Below are 27,139 nucleotides of genomic sequence, written 5' to 3'. Positions count from 1 at the left end.
AAGGCTTCGTGCCGCTCCTTGTCAATCACCTGCAAGTGTTAGTCCAAAAATAGAAAGAATTGAAATGGGCTTGTACCTTAGCAGTAATATCGTTTAAGATGAGTTACGTTCAAATTGTTCAGTAGTTGTTCTCTATTTATCATTCCGAGCTTACAGGACCCTTTCCCTATGATCTTGAGAATCTGGTATGGCTTTCCTAGTTCGGACCCAATTTCCGTTTGTTTGGATTCTGGGTGTTTAATGTGAACCTCTTTAGTACTAAGTCCCCGACATTGAAGTATCGAAGGTTGGCCCTTCGATTGTACTACCTTTCGATCTGTTGCTTTTGGGCGGCCAATCGAACAAAGGCAGCTTCACGCCTATCATTCAATAGATCCAGACTTATATTCATGGCCTCGTTATTCGATTCCTTTGTTGAATATCAAAATCTGATACTCGACTCCCCGACTTTGATCGATATTAGAGCTTCGACGCCATAAACCAATGAGAATAGGATAGCCCCAGTATTGGATTTCAAAGTTGTGCGATATGCCCAAAGAACTTCAGGAAAGATCTATTTCCATTTTCCCTTAGCATCAGTTAACATTTTCTTAAGGTTTTGGATTATGGTTTTGCTGGTCGATTCGGTATGTCTGTTCCCACTAGGGTGATAAGGTGTTGACAATATCCTTTTGATCTTATGTTCTTCGAGAAATTTGGTCACATTACTGCCGATAAACTGTTTTTCGTTGTCACATGCAATTTCAGATGGTATCCCGTATAATGTGGACCTAAATGAAGTCAATGACTTCCTTCTCCCTGACCTTCTCGTATGCATGTGCTTCAACACACCTAGAGAAAATAGTCAGTCATAAATAAGACAAATTGAGCCTTACCTAGTACCGATGGAAGAGGGCCGACGATGTCCATCCCCCACTTCATGAATGGCCACGGTGATAAAACCGAATGCAGCAGCTCCCTAGGTTGGTGAATCATCGGAGCATGTCTTTGGCACTTATCATATTTTTGCATGAATTCCTTCGCATTTTTTTTCATATCGAACCAGTGATTTGGTGCCGGAGTGGTTCCCACATGTGCCTTCGTGGACTTCCCTCAAAACATACTCGGTATCTCCCGGTCCCAGACATATTGCTAACAGACCATCGAACATTCTCCTAAGCAAGGTTCCATCCTCGGACAAGCAAAATCGGGCTGCCTTTGTGCGCAGGGCCCTCGATTCCTTTGGATCTGAGGGAAGTTTACCGGTCTTCAAATACTCTATGTATTTATTTCTCCAATCCCAAGTTAAGCTTGTGGAGTTTATTTCGGCGTGACCTTCCTCTACTACCGACCTCATGAGCTGACGACTGCCCTCAAGTTGAGCTTGTCGTCTTCGACCGATGATCCTAAGTTCGCAAGAGCTTCGACCTTAGTATTTTGATTTCGAGGCACGTGCTGCAAAGTCCGCTCTTTGAATCAATGTAATGCTACCTGTAACTTGTCTAGGTATCTTTGGATTCGTTCTTCTCTGACTTTGAACGTTCTGTTAACTTGGTTTACTACAAGGAGCGAGTCACACTTAGCTTCAACCACCTCCGCCCCAAGCCTTTTGCCAATTCGAGACATGCAATCATGGCCTCATATTCGGCCTCGTTGTTAGTCAATTTTATAGTTCTAATAGATTGTCTAACTATATTTCCTATGGGTGGCTTCAAGGCGATGCCAAGTCCGGACCCCTTTACGTTCGATTCCTCATCCGTAAAGAGGGTCCAGATTCCCGAAACGTTCCCGAGTTTACCAAAACCTCTCTTTCGACTTTAGGTATTAGGGCCGGCGTAAAGTTAGCTACGAAATCTGCCAAAATTTGGAATTTAATGGCTGTTCGGGGTTGATATTCGATATCATACACGTTGATTTCCACGACCCATTTGGCCAACCCCCCCGAGAGTTCGGGTTTATGCATTATATTTCGTAAAGGGTAGGTTGTCACAACATATATAGGATGACACTAAAAATATGATTTCAGTTTTCTAGAGGCACTTAGCAAGGCGAGTGCCATTTTTCTAGGTGAGAATATCTAGTTTCGGCCTCACCTAAGGTCCTACTAACATAATAAATCAGAAATTGTGTACCTTGCTCTTCCTGAACTAGGACTCCACTTACCGCTATTTTTGATACTGCTAGATACAAGTATAGTCGTTACCTACCCTTGGCGTGTGAAGCAATGGCGGGCTCGATAAGTATCGCTTAAGTTCTTCTAAGGCCCGCTAGCATTCTAGGGTCCATGTGAAGTTGTTTTCTTTTTCAGCAACGAGAAAAATCGATAGCTTTTATCGGACGACCTCGAGATGAATCGCCTTAGGGCTGCAATGTGACCGGTTAACCTTTGTACAACCTTCACATTATCCACCTTCGTGATATCCTTGATAGCTTTGATCTTGTCAGTGTTGATCTCAATCCCTTCGTTGGATACCATGAACTCGAGAAATTTACCGGACCCGACCCTAAATGCACACTTTTCTGGATTCAGATTCATGTTGTATTTCTTCAGTATACTGAAGGTTTCCTGCAAATGCTTTAAATGGTCCTCTACTCGCAGGGACTTAACTAACATATCGTCAATATACTTCCATGGTTTTCCCTATTTGTTCTTCGAACATTCGGTTCACTAGTTGTTGGTAAGTGGCACCGACATTTTTTAATTTGAATGACATTACATTATAGCAGTATGCGCATAATTAGTGATGAAAGAGGTTTTTTCTTGGCCACCCGGGTTCGTCCATATTTGGTTGTACCCAGAATAGGCATCAAGAAAACTGATAATCTCGTGGCCGGCCGTGGCATCGATCATGTGATCGATGTTAGGCAAAGGGAAAGAATCTTTGGGGCATGCCTTAATTAAATCTTATAATCAAGAATTTTTAGGGCATGCCTTATTTAAATCTTTATAATCTACACACATTCTTAATTTGTTCCCTTTCTTAGGAACTACTACTACGTTTGCTAACCATTATGGGTTATTGACCTCCCGGATGGACCCTATTTTAAGGAGTTTAGTTACCTCATCCTTGATGAAGGCATGCTTGATCTCGGACTAGGGTCTCCTTTTCTGCTTTACCGGACGGAACTTCAGGTCTAAGCTCAGTTTTTGAGTACTGATGACTGGTGGAATCCTTGTCATATCGAGATGGGACCAAGCAAAACAATCCATATTAGCTATAAGAAATTGAATGAGTTTTTTCCTGAGCTCAGGAGTTAACCCCATGCCCAGGTATACCTTTCGATCGGGCAGATGTTCGATCAACACGACCTGCTCCAGCTCTTCAACCGTTGATTTGGTAGCATTGAAATCATCGAGGGCGATAAGGATCGAGGAACCCCGTAGTCATCATCTTTGTCAATCCCTTACTTGTCCGATTGGGTCGAGGCTGGCATCGATGATTGCTATTTGGCTTCCTGCTCCGCTTTCAAACCTGAGTCCTTTGTCAATGAGAGTTTTGATATTGGAATTACTTCATCGATGACAAACATCTCCTTTGCGGCGGGTTGTTCCCCGTAAACCGTCTTTATCTCCTCTAGTGTTGGAAATTTTAATACCTGGTGAAGGGTCGAGGGCACGACCCTCATGTTGTGGATCCATGGTCTTCCGAATAGGACGTTGCATCTCATGTCCCCCTCGATTACATAAAACTTAGTCTCCTAGGTGGTACCGATAATGCTATTTCTCCCTTAGTAGATTCGCAAGCCGTGTTGATTTTGTTTAGCACTTGGGCCACAGGTACGATCTAGTCTTGTAGGCCGAGTTGTTCTATGACCCTTGATCGAATGATGTTGGACGAGCTACCTAGATCAATTAGCACACATCTAACTCGAGTTTTATTCATAAGTACATAAATTATTAGTGCATTATTATGGGGTTGCATGATTCCTTTTGCATCCTCGTCGTTGAAAGATAGAGTCCTTTCTGGTAGATAATATCGAGTCCATTTTTCCCTTGTGATTGACACTTTGGTACGTTTCATCATCAGACCTTGAGGAACATCGATCCCTCCGATGATCATATGGATGATGTGCTGGGGTTTGTCTTGTTCATTTTGTTTGTTGGAGTCCCTATTTCTGAAGTGGTTCTTAGCTCGGTCACTCAGAAATTCTTGAAGGTGACCATTGTTGAACAATCAGGCTACTTCCTCCCTTAATTGTCGACAATCCTTCATCATGTGGCCATGTGTGCCATGATATTTGCATATTTGGTTGGGATCCCTTTGTGTTGGATCAGTTTGCAAAGGTCAAGGCCACTTGGTATCTTTGATGTGTCCAATGGCTGATACGATGGCAGCTGCGTCCATATTAAAGTTGTACTCCGATAATCATGGTGCCTCTTTGGGACCGATAGATCTATCGAAGCCGTTCTTGCTCATGAGTCCCCGTGAACCTTGACCTCGATCATTTCTCCTTTTATTCTATGCAGAATTTTGCCCAAATCCACTGCCTATACGATCTTCATTATACGGCTAATATTGATCTTTGTTCGACCTTGGTTCTCGGTCTTTATCCCTCTTGATTCTATCGGCGGGTCTGATAGGATAAACGGACACCAAAGGAGCCCCAAGTTGATCGTCCTCAACACTGATCTTTGACTAATACCGATTATGCACATCGACCCAAGTAGAAGCTTCGAATGTTGTGAAGCTTCAATTGTTATGAAGCCACTGAGTTTGAATGTTGAGCCTTTGAGTGAAAGCTTGAACATCCCAATCATCAGCGACCGGTGGCAAGTCCATCCATTCCATTTGGAATCGAGACACGAATTTTCTGAGCATTTCATTCTCCTTCTACCTTACATTGAAAAGGTCCGGTTTTCTGGTTTCGACCTTGATGGCCTCGGCGTGTGCCTTTACAAAGGAATCTACAAGCATAGCAAATAAGTCAATAGAATTAGGTGGTAAATTATGGTACCATATCATAGCTCCCTTTGATAGGGTCTCCCCGAATTTCTTCAACAAGATGGATTCGATCTCATCATCTTTTAGATCATTCCCTTTGATAGCAAATGTATAGGAGGTGACATGTTCGTTTGGATCAGTCATTCCATTATACTTAGGAATCTCGAGCATGCAGAACTTCTTGGGGATTGGCTTCGGAGCTGCACTCGGGGGGGGGGGAAGGTTTTTGTACGAACTTTTTGGCATCCAGTCCTTTCAATATTGGTGGTGCCCCTGGGATTTGGTCGACCCTTGAGTGATAAGTTTCCACCTTCTTATCGTTTGCCTCGATCTTCTTTTCTCCCGAATCAATTTGCTTTCTCAGTTCTTCGAGCATCTTCATGATCACAGGGTTGGTCTCCGACTCTTTCTCGCTTGATTTTTTGAAAATGATTTGATCATGTGTACAACATCCTGGGACGGCTCGGGCTCGACCTTGCTCGGTGTGTGATTTTGGTTTTGGAGCTAGGCTATTGCTGCCTGTTGAGCCTCCAACATTTCGAAGATCACCCGCAGGCTGATCCTGTTATCTTCACCACCACGTGTGCTTTGAGCGGCTGATCGAATATCCCCATGGACGCTGCCTTCGGGATCGACGACCAAATTTCCGTTGATGGCTACATGTGAACTAACGTCGATTGGATCTACAACCGAAACTCCATCGAGGCCAACCGGGGGTACATAGTTCTCTGGTGCTATGTTATCATTTTTTGTCGTGGTGGCCAAGATCATTGTCAACGTGTATAGGTGCTGGCTGCGAGTTTGATATTTTTTAATCTTGTAATCAAATATACTTCAAAGAACAAGTGTAAAATAGTGTGTGTTATGAAAGTTTGTACCAGGTAACCACTATTATATTATCCTTAGCCTCACGGTGGGCGCTAAACTATTTACCCTAAAATCGGATAATAATTGAATTTATACGTGGTTTTAAGGACACGTGATATAACTTGGTACAAATTAAGAAGAATAAATTCGTATTGAAATTAACGATAAAGAAATAAGCGTAAACCACACAAATTGAATAGTCTTGGCCCTCGAGTTCAGTCACCCTTGAACCAAAGATGTTTCAACTGGCTTATGAACAGAATAACAAGATAATAAAAGCTAGAAAATGACAGTATATTGCTTTGTATTGCGTGAATATGATCGTCCTTTACAAATGATTAGACCTCCTTTATATAGTATGGGAGTCCTACTCTTGTTACAATTCTATATGAGGTAAGAAATCTCATATTTAGCTAATTAATCGGCCTCTTCTTGATATGTGCCTGTATTTCCGCCGTGATCCTCGCCCAATTGCGGATATTTTGGCTTTCCGTTATTTGGCTCGATAACCTTTACTCGATCTCGCTGGATCTCTATCTTGCTTGGTCTCGATCTTGATCGATCTTAATCTTGATCGGTCTCTGGATCACGAACTCAACAATCTAACTTTGCATCATGGTTCAATATAACACGAGGTTGAAATTTGGCCTATCATATTCCGGTTTCGATTCATACAAAAGGGCAAGCTCGATTTTGACCGTATACATATATATAGAGAGGCTAGGATACTCGGGTAAGATGTATAGCCTTATTGTGCAGCATCAAACAAGGCTAAAGTTAGCAAAAGAAATGAGATATATAAAGAATTGAAAGTAAAAATAGACTGCCTAATTGTTGATAAGCTTATCAAAGAGGTAAGACATCCCGTGTCACTCATCACTTGGGACTATAATTGAAGATTGTATGTATTTATTGTAAATCGACAAGGCCAGTATTAAGCATATTTGGAGAGATGCAAATCAATATGCAGATTTTCGGGCAAATGAAGATCACAAACACAACAAAAAGTTGATTCTGGGAGGTTACGGTCAAAGAAAATGAATTTAAATAATGTAATAAGGGATTTTAAGTGTTTTATTAACTTAAATTTCCAATGTGCCAAAAATATATAGAGAGAGTATATTCTCTACAAGTTGATGACTAGTACTACATGAACTTCTAAATTCATAGAGATCCCAATTTGTTAAACACCGACAGATGACACAACAAGCGAAGACTCTTCGTGCTTTTTCTTCTTTTGTTCCAATTAAGTTCGAGCCTTTTGAGAGTGGTGCCATTAATATACGCTTTATTTTAATTTGTGTGATGCTTTTTATTAGGGCGGTTCAAAATCGAACTGAAACTGTTAACTGAATCGAACCGATGACTTATTGGCTTATTGGTATCGAATTATCGGGATAATGGATAGTAAACAAATTGAGATTATATAATTAACGGATTAACGGTTTGGAGGCGGATTACTCAATTTTCTTATCGGGCAAACTGTTAATCCGTTAAGAATTTTTATATTTATATTTTTACCCCTATGTATATAAATTATTATTAAAACCTAAATGGCTAAATCCCTAATTTCTAATTCTCATCTATCTATAGCTATGGCATTGGCGGTCGTCTTTGGCTTCTAATTAGGAAAAACTACTGCAACTAACAGACACAGTTTGAACTATGTATTTGGCCGTTTGGTATTGATTGTTCAAAATTTTTTTATTTGGTTTAGCCGATAAACCCCCCGATAAGTGCCAGATAATTATTAATCCGTACCAATCTGCCCGTTGTTTTATTAAATGGCTAGCGAATTACTATATTTATAATCCGATAATCGATAAGCCGAACAGTTAAACATAATTATCCGTCTGATCCGCCCGATAAGCACCCCTACTTTTTACGTTATAAGGGTTGGGAAAATAGCTAGGGAAAATTAAGAAAGAACTTTGAAAAATATTTTCTCTCTACTTCATTAGGAAAATATTTTCCAAAATTATATATTTTTAAAATTCCTTTTTTTTTAAAGCTAAGGACAAGAAAAGAAAAGAAAAAAAGGGTCAAAGAAAAAAGATGCTGGTTGCTAGCATTATTGGAATTTGCATGCATTGGAAAAGGCCAAACAAATAAGAATGATAAAAAAGAAAGCAATACGACCGTACCCCGAGAGGTGAGTGAGTGGACTACCTGTGATTATATCGAGTAAAAGGCACGAGAACAAAAAAGCAAAGAACAAAGAAGAAGAAGAAGAAGAAGAAGAAGAAGAAGAAGAAGAAGAAGAAGAAGAAGAAGAAGAAGAAAAAATGCCGAGGAGCAGATTTTCAGCATCATTAGCTTCTCCAAAGGTGGATTTAGTTATTGATATGGGCAACCCACTTCTCAACCAAACTGTTGATGCTTTCTTGAAAATCGGCACTGTAATTTTCTCCTCTCTGCTGTTAATTTGGTGATTTTTGCTTCTTTTTTGGATTTTGTAAACATGGGTTGCTTGATTTTTACCCCTTTTTTTGTTCTTACTTGTTTTAGGTTGCTGTCACCAAAACTGCTGTTGAAGAAACTTATCACATCGTCAAAAAAGGTTGATTCTTAAATTTGATTTCAGTTATCTAGACTAAAGAGTCTTTACTAGATCAAATGGGGGAAACTAGACTGCTCTCATTTTTTTTCGTCTTTTTTTTTTTGGCTCAGTTTTATTTTATGTGATGATGTTTGGTTGGACGGAAAAAATTGTGATCTTAAAGAGCATTTCATCAAAGTAGAATGAGAAGTTTAAAGTCAAATAGTTTCCAAATTTAGAAATGTATCATATATTTTGAAACAGATTTAAAAAGTAAAGAATATATCATTATGTAACTGAAGTGACCAGACTTCTCAATTTCCTAGTTATCGCCTATGTTACGGTACTTGTTTACTGGTGCATACTATCCGTTAGTGTATGTGTACCTTCTCAGGCCCACTTGTGGGATTACACTGGGTTTGTTGTTGTTGTTGTTGTAAACGAAGTTCCTGTACCCATATCACACTAATTATAAGGGTAGGTCAAGACAAAAGAAGGATCCATGACATAGCCGATTCGCCAATTTTTGCCTTTTTGCTTCTTTGACTTTTTTCGATGTGCTATGTAACCTGAGGAATTCAAAAAAAGAATGGATTGGGGATTGTACTTGATCTCCCAGTTATATTAAAGTGTAAATTGAAGTTCTTTAAGTTACCAGCAAACTATCCACAATTCAGCTTACTATTTCACAATCAACATGGTCTTTGCAGGCAGTGTGTCGAGTCACAACTTTGAGAATTCGGTAAGCATGCCTTAAACTGTATACTATATCATTTTACTAATTTGTGTAAATATTCTAGTAGATTGTCTTGGAAGTGTTTATTCAGTTTTGTATAAGAGAAATGTTCTAGAATCAAAATTTGGCTTAACAATGTGATCCTCCTCTTTTAGATTTGTTTGGCCACCTATGAGGTGTGATTTGTGAAGAAGGCTTATTCTGGTCTGAGCACAAGATATTATTGTTAAGATACTAATGGATAGTCACCGAGCAAAAAAGGTACTGATGAATAGTGGCTAAAAAAGACTTTAGTGGTTACGGATTAAGAAGACTTTCAGAATTATATCAGTTTCTTTTGGTGGTGCCGATGAGCAAAATATTTAACAAGCATTAACCGAGAACTTCAATGCATATAAAACCAAATGTCCTGTTTGGCTCAAAAACAGCCTACCACACCTGAAATTATGCTTTAGTAAAATTTCATGGTACGAGCAGCATCTCTCTTATGTTCAGCTCAAAATCTATTTCACTTATGCCACCACAGAACTTAAGTGGCTATTCTGGAGGATTTAGTTATGTTGACTGGAAAAAAAAGAAGATTGATTGACATGCTTGTTGTGTTTTAACTGAATTTACCTTTGGTTGCAGTTGAAGAAAATGTGTAAAGAAGGTGCTTATTGGGGTGAGTAATCTGCACCAGTTCCACCCGCATATTAAATTTCAAAATGGACGGTTAGAAAAGAGTTTTTAGTTTCCCAATTTTTTGAATCTTTGAGTGGATTATCTAACAATTCTTGTCTCTTTATTCAGGGACTGTGGCTGGGGTATATGCTGGAATGGAGTATGGAGCAGAGAGGATCCGTGGAACCAGAGATTGGGTAATTTGTATTTGCATTTTATATGAATTTGCTCAACTAATTGGACTTTGAGGACCTACACCGCGTTATAATCTTTCTTCGCCCTTCTGTGTGTTTCCTACTTGCTCACCCCAACCAATTGCATCCTCTCCACATTGTCTTTGCTTTTAATCCTGCTAGCATTCAGTTTCTGTTTCATCAACCGATGCATAGTACCAGGTTTTCCCCATGGTGGCCACTATTTTTGTTTTGATGAATCTTTCAGAGTTCCTTTAAACTGCACAAAGATTCTGTGTTACTTACAAAAGTGCAACAACAACAACAACAACGTACCCAGTGTAATTCCACAAGTAGGGTCTAGGGAGGGTAGTGTGTACGCAGTTCTTATCCCTGCCTTGTGAAGGTAGGCAGGCTGTCTCTTTACAGAAGTGCATGTAAAATATACATCAAACATTTCAAAAATCTAGTCAACTGCCCGTACAAGTTGGTATTTACGTTTTACACCAAAAGAACAAAGAAATAGAAGAGAACCCTCGACCCTGAACGACAAACACTCTGGCGCTTCAAAGTTCTCCTGCTTCTTCCCTCCACAAAAGCCCAAAAATACTGAAAGGGAGCCTCTTCCATAGCTTCTTTCCTCGAACCATTTTTCTCGGTCTGTCTCTACAGTTGTCTTACAGAGAACCCACTTAATGTTGACTGCCAAATGTTGCAAATATCAAGGAACGCAGTTTCAATGTAAAATCATAAGGTGGTAAAGAACAATACTCATCCTCCCCATGCTTTTACCACGTGCAACACTGCCGTCAAAATACGAGTGAGGAAATGCACTTTCTTGATTCTTCAGTGCGCTGCATCTCCATAGAGATTTCACCATTGGATTAGGGTCTTCTCCCACTGAATAAACAACTGTAATAAGATTGTATTAGAAATGTGTTCGAGAAGGAACCTTTCATTATGATAGATTCTGCATCTCCAAACTGTGTATGGCTATATAGTCTCAGCAGGAATGCATCCACCTCGTCGTCTCCGAATCCTGTTGGAAGTCATCTGAAGTTATATCCCATGACCTGTGTTTTCCATCCTGCCTTAGAACCTTAGCTACTGCGATCTTCTTATCATTAGCTTATGAGAATAAGCTAGGGATGTAATCTTCTAGGGTATCACATACAATACGTTAAGCCAAGATCAGATTCTATTCCCATTTCGGACAAAAAACACATTGTACTCGGGAAAGTTCACTTCCCTATCATGATCCGTTTTCACCCGCTCGTCCTGTTGTGGGACAACACCTCCTTTATGAACCAAGGTTAACTATTATAACCATGTTTCACCGAAATAACCTTCATCCGGATGATGTACTGGAGAGAGATGATTAGGCAAGACATGTCATTGCTTCAGCTTATCAAGGACATGACCCTCGATAGGAAGATGTGTGTGGGGTCCATCCCATTAATTAAGGAAGACTTTTCTTCCTTGTTGATTGTTTTCAAAGTTGGCAGCCATCATATCTTTTGCATTTGTCAAATTCGGTAGGTATAGCAGATCTGCAGGTAGAAAATGTCAAATGTAGTAGGCGTGAGAGAGTGACACTCTGCCTATAAAAAGAGAGCTTCAGCTCTCATCTCGACACACCAATCTCAGAGGAAAAATATATGTGAGAGTTAGAAAGAAAGAGTGAGGTTTCACAGACAGGGTATAAGAAAATAGTCTGTGAGAAAAATAGGGAGTGAGTGATATTGTAGTGAGGTGGGAATATCAAAAGAGGGTTATTTCTTTTGAGTGTTGTAGTGGTCTTTTGAGTATTTTACTCGAACCTACAAAGTGTAAAATTCCTTGCTATAGTGATATCAGTTGCTCTTCTCAGGGCCGTGGTTTTTTCCCTTATTCAAAAGGGGTTTTCACGTAAAAATCTTGGTGTCGTTGTTACTCTTTTATTCTTGTTAATTACCGTATCTCGGTGCTACGTTATTATTCCGCTTTTATTACCGTGAATATTATTTTGTAGGGGGTTTATTCCCAACAACTGGTATCAGAGCACATGTTCTGCTCGTTCACTGAAATACTATTCACTGTCGGTAGTACTATACTCGGTGAAAAATAAAAATGTCCGGAGTAAAGTACGAGGTAGCAAAATTCAACGGAGATAACGGTTTCTCAACATGGCAAAGAAGGATGAGGGATCTGCTCATTCAACAAGGATTACACAAGGTACTAGATGTTGATTCCAAAAAGCCTGATACCATGAAAGCTGAGGATTGGGCTGACTTGGATGAAAGAGCTGCTAGTGCAATCAGGTTGCACTTATCAGATGATGTGGTAAATAACATCATTGATGAAGACACTGCACGTGGAATTTGGACAAGGTTGGAAAGCCTATACATGTCCAAAACGCTGACAAATAAATTGTACCTGAAGAAGCAGTTATACGCCCTACACATGAGTGAAGGTACGAATTTTTTGTCACATTTAAATGTGTTTAACGGACTAATCACACAGCTTGCCAACCTCGGAGTGAAAATCGAGGAAGAAGATAAAGCCATCTTGCTATTGAACTCGTTGCCATCTTCGTACGATAATTTGGCAACAACCATCCTGCACGGTAAGACTACTATTGAGTTGAAAGATGTCACATCGGCTCTTCTACTCAATGAGAAGATGAGAAAGAAGCCTGAAAATCAAGGGCAGACTCGCATCACAGAAAGTAGAGGCATGAGTTATCAAAGGAGTTCGAGCAACTATGGTAGATCCGGAGCTCGTGGGAAGTCAAAGAACCGATCCAAATCAAGAGCCAGAAATTGCTACAACTGTGATCAACCAGGTCACTTCAAAAGAGATTGCCCAAATCCAAGGAAGGGCAAAGGTGAAACCAGTGGCCAAAAGAATGACGACAACACAACCGCCATGGTGCAAAACAATGATAATGTTGTCCTCTTTATAAATGAGGAAGATGAATGCATGCACTTGTCAGGTCCAGAGTTGGAATGGGTGGTTGACACAGCGGCATCTTACCATGCCACACCGGTAAGAGATCTTTTTTGCAGATATGTAGCAGGTGATTTTGGCATAGTGAGAATGGGTAACATAAGTTACTCAAAGATTGCGGGGATTGGTGACATTTGTATCAAGACAAATGTCGGATGCACATTGGTTCTAAAGGATGTGCGGCATGTACCTGATTTGCAGATGAACTTGATCTCGGGAATTGCTTTAGACCAAGATGGATACGAGAAATATTTTGCAAATCAAAAGTGGAGACTCACTAAGGGATCATTGGTGATTGCAAAGGGAGTTGCTCGTGGCACGTTGTACAGGACAAATGCAGAAATATGCCAAGGTGAATTGAACGCGGCACAAGATGAGATTTCTGTAGATTTGTGGCACAAAAGAATGGGTCATATGAGCGAGAAGGGATTGCAGATTCTTGCCAAGAAATCACTCATTTCTTATGCCAAAGGTACAACGGTAAAACCTTGTGACTACTGTTTATTTGGTAAGCAGCATAGAGTCTCATTTCAGACATCGTCTGAAAGAAAATTGAATATACTTGATTTAGTATATTCTGATGTTTGCGGCCCAATGGAAATTGAATCAATGGGCGGTAACAAATATTTTGTTACTTTTATTGATGATGCTTCACGAAAATTATGGGTTTATATTTTGAAAACCAAAGATCAGGTGTTTCAAGTTTTCCAGAAGTTTCATGCTCTAGTAGAAAGGGAGACGGGTCGAAAGCTAAAGCGTCTCCGAAGTGACAATGGAGGTGAGTACACTTCAAGGGAATTTGAAGAGTATTGTTCAAGTCATGGGATCAGACATGAAAAGACAGTTCCTGGAACCCCACAGCACAATGGCGTAGCCGAGAGGATGAACCGCACCATTGTGGAGAAGGTGAGAAGCATGCTCAGAATGGCTAAACTGCCTAAGTCATTCTGGGGTGAAGCAGTTCAGACAGCCTGTTACCTGATCAATAGGAGTCCATCAGTTCCGTTGGCGTTTGAAATCCCAGAGAGAGTTTGGACCAACAAGGAGGTGTCCTACTCGCATCTGAAGGTGTTCGGTTGCAGAGCTTTTGCACATGTACCAAAAGAGCAGAGAACAAAGCTGGATGATAAATCTGTTCCCTGCATATTTATCGGATATGGAGATGAAGAGTTCGGGTACAGACTGTGGGATCCTGTAAAGAAGAAGGTCATCAGAAGCAGAGATGTAGTCTTCCGAGAAAGTGAAGTTGGAACTGCTGCTGATATGTCAGAAAAGGCGAAGAATGGTATAATTCCTAACCTTGTTACTATTCCTTCTACTTCTAACAATCCCACAAGTGCAGAAAGTACGACCGACGAGGTTGCCGAGCAGGGGGAGCAACCTAGTGAGGTTATTGAGCAGGGGGAGCAACTTGATGAAGGTATCGAGGAAGTGGAGCACCCCACTCAGGAAGAAGAACAACCTCAACCTCTGAGGAGATCAAAGTGGCCAAGGGTAGAGTCATGCAGGTACCCTTCCACAGAGTATGTCCTCATCAGTGATGAGGGGGAGCCAGAAAGTCTTAAGGAGGTGTTGTCCCATCCAGAAAAGAAACAGTGGATGAAAGCCATGCAAGAAGAGATGGAATCTCTACAGAAAAATGGCACGTACAAGCTGGTTGAACATCCAAAGGGTAAAAGACCACTCAAATGCAAATGGGTCTTTAAACTCAAGAAAGATGGAAATGGCAAGCTGGTCAGATACAAAGCTCGTTTGGTGGTTAAAGGCTTCGAACAGAAGAAAGGTATTGATTTTGATGAAATTTTCTCACCTGTTGTCAAAATGACTTCTATTCGAACAATTTTGAGCTTAGCAGCTAGCCTAGATCTTGAAGTGGAGCAGTTGGATGTGAAAACTGCATTTCTTCATGGAGATTTGGAAGAGGAGATTTATATGGAGCAGCCAGAAGGATTTGAAGTAGCTGGAAAGAAACACATGGTGTGCAAATTGAATAAGAGTCTTTATGGATTGAAGCAGGCACCAAGGCAGTGGTACATGAAGTTTGACTCATTCATGAAAAGTCAAACATACCTAAAGACCTATTCTGATCCATGTGTATACTTCAAAAGATTTTCTGAGAATAACTTTATTATATTGTTGTTGTATGTGGATGACATGTTAATTGTAGGAAAAGACAAGGGGTTGATAGCAAAGTTGAAAGGAGATCTGTCCAAGTCATTTGATATGAAGGACTTGGGCCCAGCACAACAAATTCTAGGGATGAAGATAGTTCGAGAGAGAACAAGTAGAAAGTTGTGGCTATCTCAGGAGAAGTACATTGAACGTGTACTAGAACGCTTCAACATGAAGAATGCTAAGCCAGTCAGCACACCTCTTGCTGGTCATCTAAAGTTGAGTAAGAAGATGTGTCCTACAACAGTGGAGGAGAAAGGGAACATGGCTAAAGTTCCTTATTCTTCAGCAGTCGGAAGCTTGATGTATGCAATGGTATGTACTAGACCTGATATTGCTCACGCAGTTGGTGTTGTCAGCAGGTTTCTTGAAAATCCTGGAAAGGAACATTGGGAAGCAGTCAAGTGGATACTCAGGTACCTGAGAGGTACCACGGGAGATTGTTTGTGCTTTGGAGGATCTGATCCAATCTTGAAGGGCTATACAGATGCTGATATGGCAGGTGACATTGACAACAGAAAATCTACTACTGGATATTTATTTACATTTTCAGGGGGAGCTATATCATGGCAGTCTAAGTTGCAGAAGTGCGTTGCACTTTCAACAACTGAAGCAGAGTACATTGCCGCTACAGAAACTGGCAAGGAGATGATATGGCTCAAGCGATTCCTTCAAGAGCTTGGATTGCATCAGAAGGAGTATGTCGTCTATTGTGACAGTCAAAGTGCAATAGACCTTAGCAAGAACTCTATGTACCATGCAAGGACCAAACACATTGATGTGAGATATCATTGGATTCGAGAAATGGTAGATAATGAATCTCTAAAAGTCTTGAAGATTTCTACAAGTGAGAATCCCGCAGATATGCTGACCAAGGTGGTACCAAGGAGATAAGTTCGAACTTTGCAAAGAACTTGTCGGCATGCGCTCAAACTAGAATCTTCGGTGCTACCTCCTTCAAGTGAATGAGACTGGAGGGTGAGATTTGTGGGGTCCATCCCATTAATTAAGGAAGACTTTTCTTCCTTATTGATTGTTTTCAAAGTTGGCTGCCATCATATCTTTTGCATTTGTCAAATTCGGTAGGCATAGCAGATCTGCGGTAGAAAATGTCAAATGTAGTAGGCGTGAGAGAGTGAGGCTCTGCCTATAAAAGGAGAGTTTCAGCTCTCATCTCGACACACCAATCTCAGAGGAAAAATATATGTGAGAGTTAGAAAGAAAGAGTGAGGTTTCACAGATAGGGTATAAGAAAATAGTCTGTGAGAAAAATAGAGAGTGTGTGATATTGTAGTGAGGTGGGAATATCAAAAGAGGGTTATTTCTTGTGAGTGTTGCAGTGGTCTTTTGAGTATTTTACTCGGACCTACAAAGTGTAAAATTTCTTGCTATAGTGATATCAGTTGCTCTTCTCAGGGTCGTGGTTTTTTCCCTTATTCAAAAGGGTTTTCCACGTAAAAATCTTGGTGTCATTGTTACTCTTTTATTCTTGTTAATTACCGTATCTCGGTGCTACGTTATTATTCCGCTTTTATTACCGTGAATATTATTTTGTAGGGGGTTTATTCCCAACAATGTGGAGGTCGAGACTTAGGGTTGAAGGTTGACAGGTAGTCGTGAGTTTCTCCTAGTCTTATCAGTAGTAGTAGTAGTAGTAGTAGTAGTAGTACTATTTTTATATTTTCTTATTCCTGGTTCTTTATTATTACGTGTCGTTTTATTCGCTTCCGTTATTCTATTACCTTGTTATTGCTATTATTTGTTCCTTTATTTTTACTGTTCGTTGAGCCGATGGTCTATCAGAAACAGTCTCTCTACCTTCATAATGTAGGGGTAAGGTCTGCGTACATATTACCCTCCCTAGACCCCACTTGTGGGATTATACTGGATTTTTTGTTGTTGTAGTTAACCTTCATCCGGATGGTCCGCTTTTTTATTGCAAATTTCCATAGCCATTTTCTGAACAATGCTCGATTAAAGATTTCCAACCTCTGAGATGTGCAATCCCCCAACTGCCACCAGTGGTAGATTGTGAATGCTGAGTCTCCCATTTACCAGTGGAAGCCAACATTAGTGAGGTTACTGCCTTGAATACCGGTTTTACTAAAGCATCCTTGATGAAGACTAGCAATTTATATTTGCATCTGGAATTGGGATTTTAGTTATGTTAAAGCTCCTTGAATCGAACTTTATGTAGGTCTTACATGTATACAAACTTCCTGTTGTATCTTGTCTGATGAAACCAGCTTTATGGTTCTAATATTGCAAAGGAAAAAGGAAGGTAATTCAGGCGATGTAACATCAGTATATGGGGTTTTACTCTGGTTATGAGTGATAAACATTGCAGCAAAATCTTTAATATGATAATCACGATAGAGAAATTGCAATGGTTTTTGTTAAGAGTTGTGTAATTTAATCGTGGCTTGTATTCCCCTCAAGGATCCTGGTGAAAGAGGATTGAAAATTTGAATGTTCTCTTCTTGAACAAACGTCTATCTTTTGATTTTTCTTCAATCTGTTTGCAGAAGAATGCAATGATTGGGGGTGCATTGACTGGAGCTCTCATATCTGCTGCAAGCAACAACAATCGCGACAAGATTGTGATGGATGCCATTACAGGAGGTGCTGTTGCAACTGCTGCTGAGTTTCTTAATTATCTCACATGAATTTCTTACCAACTACTTAGAACGTTGCTAAGCATTTGCTCTGTTTCTCGAATTGTATCCATTTGAAATTACAAGCTTATGACATATGAATCTTATAATATTTGACTATGTTTAAGTGAATCTATAAATTAGCCATCTTTTTCAATCATTTGCTTTAAATATCGTCTATCAAGATGAATCAATTCATGTATTAACAATTTAATCAGAAGAGTTATAAATTGAAGCGTGAATGCATATTACTTAACCATGGCTAAGTCACTAAGTGTTTATATAAGAAAAATATGGTTTACATTCATTTGCTTGTTATAAATATCAGGATCAACATGTTTTTTTCACATGAAAATGACACCGTATATCTATGCGTTACTGTGATTGACTTATAATGGAAGAGTACATTTGTCCGCAAGGACCACTAGGTTCTAGATATGGATTACTACCATCATGCACATATATATACCTTACGTGTAATTTATGTGGAATATGATGCGGATTGAGAATATGTATATTAACAACGATTTACGGATAAACATATCTAAAGAGAAAGGTGTCTTCTTGCAACTATGTATTATAACATACATATTATCCGTTGTTGGCAATTCATATGTTAATTATATAATTTACTATAGTATAACAATCTTCAGAAGATTATTCATCGCATAAATAATTCCTGCAACTGTAAATAAGAAAAATGATTATAGATGAGATAATAAAGTGGCTAGAGGAGTACCTGTTAGGATCGAAAAAATCAGTCGTCATGCGGAAGCTAGTTAAACAAACCTTCAGCGACAATTAGATAACAAAAGAGACACAAACATATAACGTGGTTTGGTCAACTGACCTACATCCACGACGGAGATGAGCAATCCACTATATAAAAGAGAGCACAAAATATCGAGAGAACAACCTCACGAAGAGGCAAACACAAGTGACACACTAACACTTGTCCCGTAAAGTTCTCCTCCTAAACACGTCTCTCAAATCCCATATGGCTACATTGTGGATGTTGCTAAATGAGAAAGACAGATCTTCAATTTATTGAACTCGAAACTTTTTCTTACAAGAAAAGGGATTATCCAAATATGGAAGAATTATATTTTCCTTCTAGGAAAAGAAAATCCCAATTATGGTAACTATGTTGTCCTTTCCTTCATGAGATAGGAAAACCAATTATGGTAAGAAAATCTGGACAAACACCTAACAATTTTCCCTTTGGCCTTAATTTTCTGATAAAATAAACTTGACCCACCTTATTCACATAGCCTTCAACAGGTTGCATCTCCAAATCTCCACCACAAAGTTTGTCTCAACGTGCATAGCACACTGGTCAAATTTCAAAGACAAAAATCACGATTATTGTCAAATATGTTGCGGTTAGAACTGAACCTGCCAAAATGAACCTGTCTTGAACCTCGCTCTAATACCACTTGTTAGGACCGAAAAAATCAGGTGTCATGCGAAAGCTAGTAAAGTAAACCCTCAACGACGATAAATCAGATAACAAAAAAGTAATCTACCAAAAGAGACACAAACATATAACGTGGTTCGGTCAACTGACCTACATCCACGGCGGAGATGAGCAATCCACTATATAAAAGAGAGTACAAAATATCGAGAGAACAATCTCATGAAGAGGCAAACACAAGTAACACACTAACACTTATCCCATAAAGTTCTCCCCCTAAACATGATTCTCAAGCCTCATATGGCTACATTGTGGATGCTACTAAATGAGAAAGACAAAGCTTCAATTTATAGAACTCCAAACATTTTCCTATAAGAAAATGGACTAGCCAAATATGAGAGATTTGTAATTTCCTTCTATAAGAAGAAAAACCTAATAAGGTAAACATGTTTCCATTTCCTTCAATAAAAAGGAAAACCAAATATAATAAGAAAAATATGGCAAACACCTAACAGTACATTTGAACAACGACAGAGAGTAGTGCTAGTGAGAAATGGCTGTTAGAATTTGATAAAGTAAATAATTTAAACTCAAAGAAAGAAAATAAAAGAATATGGCAAGAATGAATAAGTGGCAAAAAGGAAAAGTGGAGTATTGACGAAAAGGAGGAGCTTAAAAAGTAACAAAGGAAAAATAGAAATGAGAAATTACATAACAATCTCACTATATTTGGTTGTTCGAAAAAATAATTCTTTTCTTTTTTTAAATGACAATTGATCTAAAAATGCAAATAATAAATTAGATTATGATTTAATCAACAATTTTACAACCCGACCCCCACTCAAATAAAAATATTTTCAACAATCTATTAGTATAAAAGCTACTAACCTTCATGGAATAACTGAATCTCTTATAGAAATCTCGTGGGAAGCCTCCTTAGTTCGGGAACCCTAGCAGCAGAAATTGGAAAAAATGATAAAGGGGCTTTTGATTTTGTGGGGGAGAAACAAACGAGGGTAAGGGTTTAATAACTGGTAACTAAGTCTATGTGGCAAAAAAGATGTTGAATAATAAGTTTAATTATCTTTTAGTGGTCAGTCGTTTCGGTAAAAGGTATTTGTGCTTCAGTTGAGTAACGACAAGGGTATGAAGAGGCCCAACTTTTAACGAAGGGTATATTTGCTCCTGGTCGTGAAGTTTAGGGGTATTTTTGAACCATTTACGTTTCTTATATTGAATTAGCTAAATACAATTAAAGTATATCATTTTCAAGTTATTTTGTAAATCAAATATATTTATGAATATTCTTAGGTCTTTTTTGAAATTTTATTCTCATTGACACAGAATACACGCGCAACGCGTGTGTCCAAATACTAGTAAGAAGATAAAATGTCTTGGAAGCACTTTCATATTGGAATAAAATATGCAGTACTAGTATTTATATGTGAGAAGTCGTTTTCTGAGCATGATATTCAGCAGTAGGAATATTTGAGATTATTGTGATGACCCCCCATGTCATCATGCCACGTAGATACCATTTGACATATATTTAGTGCCACATGGAGCTTACATCAGAGGAAATCTAGCATTTGTGAGAAAATTCTAGAAAAGTATATGGACATTTCCTTTGAAAGACCCTAGATCCCTATGGATTTACTAGGAAATTCCTTAAAATTTTCTAGACTTGTTGAGAATTCTAGAGAAAACTCTTATCTTGTAAATATTAAGGACTTAATTAATATTTATACACTATCCCCTAGGAGAGTAGTATATAAATGGGGTCATTCATTTGTAATTCATCAAACAAACAATTCAAGTTCTCTCTAATACAAAGCTTCTTTAGCAAGATCGTGAGCAATTTGCGCAAGAACGTGAGAAATTTTCAAGTGCCACATGTGCGGTTAGTTTTAAGACTAAAAACGTGACAACGTGGTATCATAGCCAGATTGCAACTAAGGGAATAGTGAACGACAGAGAAATTAACACTGCCAATACCCAAGCCTACGTCATCCAGGATGTTGCTAGCAAGAAGGGCTGTAACAAAAAGAGGATGCCACCAATAAGAGCCAGGAGGTGCCGCCTGAGGTTGTGTCAAACGAATGGTTTACATCCCAAAAACCATCTACCACTGAGGCAAGCAAGGATGAAGTGGAAGTCCTGCCCGAGAATGTCTCGCTCGGTACCGAGTAGGTTATGAAGGTGAACACGGGAATAGATGCCGTGGAGATTTTTGGCCAAAGGGAAAGGTGGAAGGCACCCTTAACGTTCTTGAGGGGCACAATTTTAATAAGTTTGAGAGTATCTAAAATGACTTGGAGGGACGTACACAGACTGAGGTGGAACTAAGGCAAACCATCACTGCCTTGGAGTGCAGACTCATGGATGCTTTGAGTAATATCGATGCTATGAAGGCAAATATAGAGTCACTCGAGAGGCTTGTCGATGCTGGCATAACTGAGGCAGGAAACAATGTTGTGGTTACGAGGGAGTCCAAGATCGAGGCTCTCAAAACCCGGGTGTTCAAAGGTGTTCGTGATGCACAAGAAGTGGAGAACTTCCTATAACGACCCGGCCAATCGTTTTGAATATTTTCATCCCGTTAAGCTATTTGAAGTCTTGAGTAGCATCTTTCTATGTATTATGACTCGTGTGAATCGTCGATTTTGGTTTGCAGGTTCTTCGAAATTGATTTGGAATAAGGATTCTCAACTAGGAAGCTTTGAATTGAAAGAATTGACCAAGTTTGACTTTTTAGTATTTGACCCCGGATTGGAGTTTTGATAGTTCTGTTAGATCTGTTGGGTGATTTTGGACTTAGGAGCGCATCTGGATTGTGATTTGTAGGTCCGTAGTTGAATTTGACTTGAAATGGTAAAAGTTGGATTTTTAAAAAGTTTATCCGGGAGTGGACTTTTTGTTATGGGATTTGGATTGTGGTTCCGGGAATGGGAATAGCTTCTTTTTGTCATTTAGGACTTGTTTGCAGAATTTGGATTCATTCCGGATTGATTTGCTATGTTTCAGCACAAATTATTGAAGTTGAAAAGTTCAAAGTTCAACAAGTTTGAATTTAGGTGTGATTCGTCATTTCGATATTGTTATGTGTGTTTTGAGGCCTCGAGTAGGTCCGTGTTATGTTATGGGACTTGTTGGTATACTCGGACGGGGTTCCAAGGGGCTCGGGCGTGTATTGGATTAATTTCGGATTATTTTTCTTCATGTTTTAATTGCTGAGGAGCTGCTGGTTCTGGTGTGACAGCACCTGCAACTGGTTTTGTGCAGGTGCGATGGTCGCAGAAGCGACAAAGCAGTCGCAGAAGCGAGGGATAGCTGGCTGGAGAGTCTTCGCAAAAATGGTACTTCAGACGCTGAAGCGTGATCGTTGATGCGACCATAGCCATCACAGAAGCGGCCTGTCTCGCAAATGTGAGCCTTTTCCCCGCAAAAGCGAAGGTCGCAGATGCGACCTCTTGTCCGCAAATGCAGAATCGCTGGGCAGAAGGTATATTATTGAGGGTTTTGGTTCTTTCTTCATTTTGGGAGCTATAGAGCTCGAATTGAGGCGATTCTTGAAGAAAGTTTTACTATGTGGATGGGGGAAAGTGTTCTATACTCATTTTTGATTTTATATCATGAATCTAGGGGTGTTCACGGTTCGGTTTGGTCGGTTTTTGATTAAAACCAAAACCAAACTAATTTAATCGGTTTTTAAAATTTTAAAACCAAAACCAAACCAAATTAAATACAAACCATAGGTTTGATTGTTGTTGGTTTGGTTCGGTTTTTCGGTTCTTAGTAAGCTAATGATAAGTCGATAATAGTAAAACAACGCTAGACAACAATTTGAAAATAATTTGCTAAATTTACGCTTTTTTATATATTTCTTTCAGAACTGAAAGTTTATTTACCTGTTTATATGAAAAGAATGAACAAAAAATAAACTAAAATCTTGCTTTCTCAAGCTTTAGCCATTGTTGTCTTGCAATTTGAATGTGGTTTCTTTACTCTTGTGGTGGTTTTTTTTAACTCTTCTGTTAGGCAAAAGTATGTGCGGAGGGTTAGAGAATTAGAGTCTATTAATGAAAAGAAAATTAGTCGAATCCTATTGTTTTGGGCTTAGACAATCTTTTAAGATATAACAGGATAAACCAAAATTTAAAAAAAAATTAAAATTATTTACAAAAAGATATTATATTGTATATAAATAATTATTAAATTTTATATATAATTAATCGGTTTGGTTCGGTTTATTTTTCGGTCTTTTAAAATAGAACCAAAACCAAACCAAATATTATCGGTTTTTAAAATTTAAAACCAAAACCAATCCAAATTAAAAAAAATCAGTTTACTTAATCGGTTTAGTTCGGTTTTCGGTTTGGATCGGTTTTCCGTCAAACCGTGAACACCCCTACATGAATCTATCTTCATTTTCGGCATTTGATAGTAGGTTCCAAAAGAGAAATTGGAGGTTTTAGCCTAAAGTTTCATAATGTGAATTTTCGAGTTTTGGACACCGATTTGGAGTCAGATTTGAGTAAAACTAGTATGGTTGGACTCGTAATTGAGTGGGTTGTCGGATTTTATGAGTTTTGCCGAGTTCCGAGGCGTCGGCCCGGGTTGGACTTTTTGGCCAATTTTGGGTTTTTGATTCAAGATTTGACCTTTGTCGATTGGAATTGGTTCCTTTAGCATTGTTTGATGTATTTGAGTTGTTTTTAGTTAGTTTTGAGCCGTTCGTAGGTTGGATCGTGCAAGATGGCATTTTAGAGCATCGCTTAGCTTGCTCGGTGTTGGAATTGGCTTGTTCGAGGTATGTAATACTTCTAAACTTGGTGCTGAGGGTATGAAACCTTGAATTACATTTTATGTGATTGGTGTTGAGGTGACACACATGCTAGGTGACGGGCGTGTGAGTGTGCACCATATAAATTGTAACTCCGTTATTTCTGTGGCACTGTGTAGTTACCTAATCTTATCTGTAACCATGAAATTTCTACGTACTTGAACTATTGAGCTGTGATCCATGTTAGAAACCATATCTAGGCTACATATTTATCCTGTTAGGACCCACTGAGGTCATTTATGTTGTTGAGTTATCTGCTTTCAATGCATTACATACTTATTCATACTCATTCATATGCATATCATATCTCAATCTCTATTGTTATTTATTGATATATCATATCATCATTTTCGGGTTAGTTTGATGACATTGTGATCCCGTGAGAGAGAGAGAGAGACTGGAGATATTGATGACTAAGTAAGGCTGAGGGCCTGAGTGTGAGTCATATTATGGAATCGAGCTGAACGCCGCAACAGGTTATATTGATTTGTGCCATGATTGGCTTGATATAGCGCTTGGGCTAAAAGAGCCCCTCCTAAGTCTGCACACACCCTCGGTGAGCATGGTTGATTATATTGAGGGATGGATCTTCCCTGGATATGGATCTTGTCTGAAGAATTTATATACCTGCGAATGGATCTTCCCTACGGGCTGGATTGGGCCCTACTTAGTACTGAGCGATTGTTGGTCAATTGATATATATATTCTGGGATGGATCTTCCCTGGGCCGGATTGGCCATATACAGTACTGAGTCATTGAGCATGATGAGGATAAAGTGTGAGGCAGTGAGATTGAGTAATCTGAGAGTATGAGTACACGATTCATCTCTGAGATACATGGCATTCACATGCACACATGACATACATGCATAGAGATACATTTTCTTCATGTTGTATGGTATCACGTCATTTATGACTTCTCACACATATTGATATACGGGCATAGAGAGGTATTTTACACTTACTATCTGGAAAGAAAAATGAGACATCTTATTCATTGTTGAAAGGATTTTTGGGGAAAATTATAGTTTTCAAACTTACTTGTATTTTCGACGATTTCGATAAAGGATTTGGATTTTTCACTGATATACTTGAAAAGCGGAACTATTTTTCGGGAAGCTATGAGAAAGTTGAGCATTTTATCCCTAAGTTGCTTCTTTTTGTTACTTGCTTTTTGTTGTTACGAACTATTGTTGGCTATTGGTGTTGGACCCGACCTTTATTCCAGCTCGTCACTACTTTCAATCTAAGGTTAGGTTTGTTACTTACTCAATAAATGGGGTCGGTTGTACTCATACTACCCTTCTGCACCTTGCGTGCAGATGTTGGATGCTGACGTTGCTATGCTCTACGGGAGCTGGATTTAAAAATGTACCTGCATTCCGGTTGTAGCAGTCTCTTGTTCATGGTAGCCTTAGATTCATAAAACTCTATTTATATACATTTCGAACAGATGTATTTATTTCATACCAGCTTTGTATATTCTAATCTTAGAAGCTCATGATTTGTACTACCAGTCCTTGGGAAATGTATCAACTTTAGAGATTTTCTTTTATGTTAATTGTCTTATTAATTTCATTGGAATTGGTCAGTTGTTAATTGGCTTACCTAGCGGGTTGGATTAGGTGCCATCATGACTAGTTGGGTTTTGGGTCGTGACACTTCCTTTGGCACTTGGAAAACTACTTCTAGCACGACAAAGTGAGGACGGCGAGGCCAAGACCAACACTATAGTGTTGTACCTCTCAGAGACTGCCATGCTATGGTGGAGAAGGAAGATGGCCGATATAGATAAAGGTCTATGCACTATTAGCACGTGAGATTAGTTCAAGCGATAGTTCTTTCCAAATAATATCTTGTACGAGGCAAGGCGCAAGCTTAAGGAGTTGAAGCAAATATGGAACATACATGAATATGTCAAGGAGTTCACCACCCTTATGATTCAAATACCTAACCTGACTAATAATGACTTGTTGTTCCACTTCATGGATGGGTTGCAAAATTGGGCTAAGCAGGAGTTGCAATGCCTAAAAGTTGCAGATATAGACCAAGCCATAGTAGAGGCTGAATCATTGATGGATTTTAGGCATGATAAGCATGACAAAGGCAAAGGCAATGAGTCAAAGGTAGGTGAGACCATGGCAAAGGCAAAGAGATACAACAACAATACTCTAAGACTCAAGATTCCAAAAAGTTGAGCGGTCGCCAGGGCTATACCGAGAAGAAGGGATGCATCATATGCAGAGGGTTGCACGGCTCCAGGAATTGTCCCGACCTAAATAGCCTCAGTTCCATGGTCTGTGAACAGAAAGAGTATCCAGAAGGAGAGAGTTTAGGAACCGCACTGTTGGGTATGATCGAATTATGTGATGTTGTCACGAAGGAAGTTATCCAACCTACCGGGAATACCAATCATTATGTGGATTTGACTATCAACAATAAGCTCGCTCATGCAATTGGATATTGGAGTGACTCATTTTTTCCTTACCGAGGCTGCAACAAAAAGACTAGAGTTGAAGCTCGCTCCAACTAACTCTCGCATCAAAACCGTAAACCCGAGGTACAAAACGCCCATGGGGTAGCTAACGGAGATGGTGTCAAATTGGAAAGTTGTAAAGGTGTGAAAATCTTTACCATAACCGCTATGGATATCTTTGACATCATACAGGGCAAGAGTTCTTTAGACATTGTCATACATTGATCGACCCTTACCTCCAAAGTCTCTTGGTTATGGAGAGAGAAGAAGCTAGCATGGTGCCTATAGTAACTATGCCACATGGATAGAGCCAAGCACAACTTTCAGCTATGTAGCTTTTTAAGGGGCTCAAGAAGGGGGAGCCGATGTTCATGGCAACCATTGTAAGTCTGAAGGAAGAGAAGAATTTTCAGGAGACACTGCCACCTTGCATAGAGAAGTTGCTTGAGAAGAACAAATATGTCATGACCGAGGTGCTACCTAAGCACTTGCCTCCTAGGCGAGAAGCAGATCATAAAATTGAGTTGGAGTCAAGGGCCAAAACACCCGCATTTTCCCCATATCGTATGGCACCCGCCCGAGCTGGAAAAGCTTAGGAAACAATTGAAGGAGTTATTGGATGCTGGTCATATCTGCCATCGAAGAAGGATGGATCGTTGTGCTTATGCATAAAATACCGGGTACTTAATATG

General features: G+C 39.3%; 1 protein-coding gene across 2 annotated transcripts; it reads left to right on the top strand.

The window, feature by feature from the left end:
* The first annotated feature begins 7,712 nt into the window (after nucleotides 1-7,712).
* Nucleotides 7,713-17,871, top strand: LOC104232214 (outer envelope pore protein 16, chloroplastic). Of its 2 annotated transcripts, XM_070168418.1 has the most exons (7): nucleotides 7,713-8,188; nucleotides 8,298-8,349; nucleotides 9,039-9,070; nucleotides 9,695-9,728; nucleotides 9,857-9,924; nucleotides 16,618-16,670; nucleotides 17,586-17,871. In XM_070168418.1, exons 1-7 carry the CDS (start codon nucleotides 8,075-8,077, stop codon nucleotides 17,596-17,598), a joined length of 366 nt encoding a protein of 121 aa, XP_070024519.1. In that variant the 5' UTR covers nucleotides 7,713-8,074; the 3' UTR covers nucleotides 17,599-17,871. The 2 variants fall into 2 exon arrangements, with proteins under 2 accessions (XP_070024519.1, XP_070024518.1); XM_070168417.1 differs by lacking the exon at nucleotides 16,618-16,670.
* The last annotated feature ends 9,268 nt before the right edge of the window (nucleotides 17,872-27,139 follow it).

The sequence above is a fragment of the Nicotiana sylvestris genome, chromosome 2, assembly GCF_000393655.2.
Source record: "Nicotiana sylvestris chromosome 2, ASM39365v2, whole genome shotgun sequence".
NCBI lineage: Eukaryota > Viridiplantae > Streptophyta > Magnoliopsida > Solanales > Solanaceae > Nicotiana > Nicotiana sylvestris.
The sequence above is the reverse complement of the archived record's forward strand: the minus strand, read 5'-3'. Positions and strand labels throughout refer to the sequence as shown.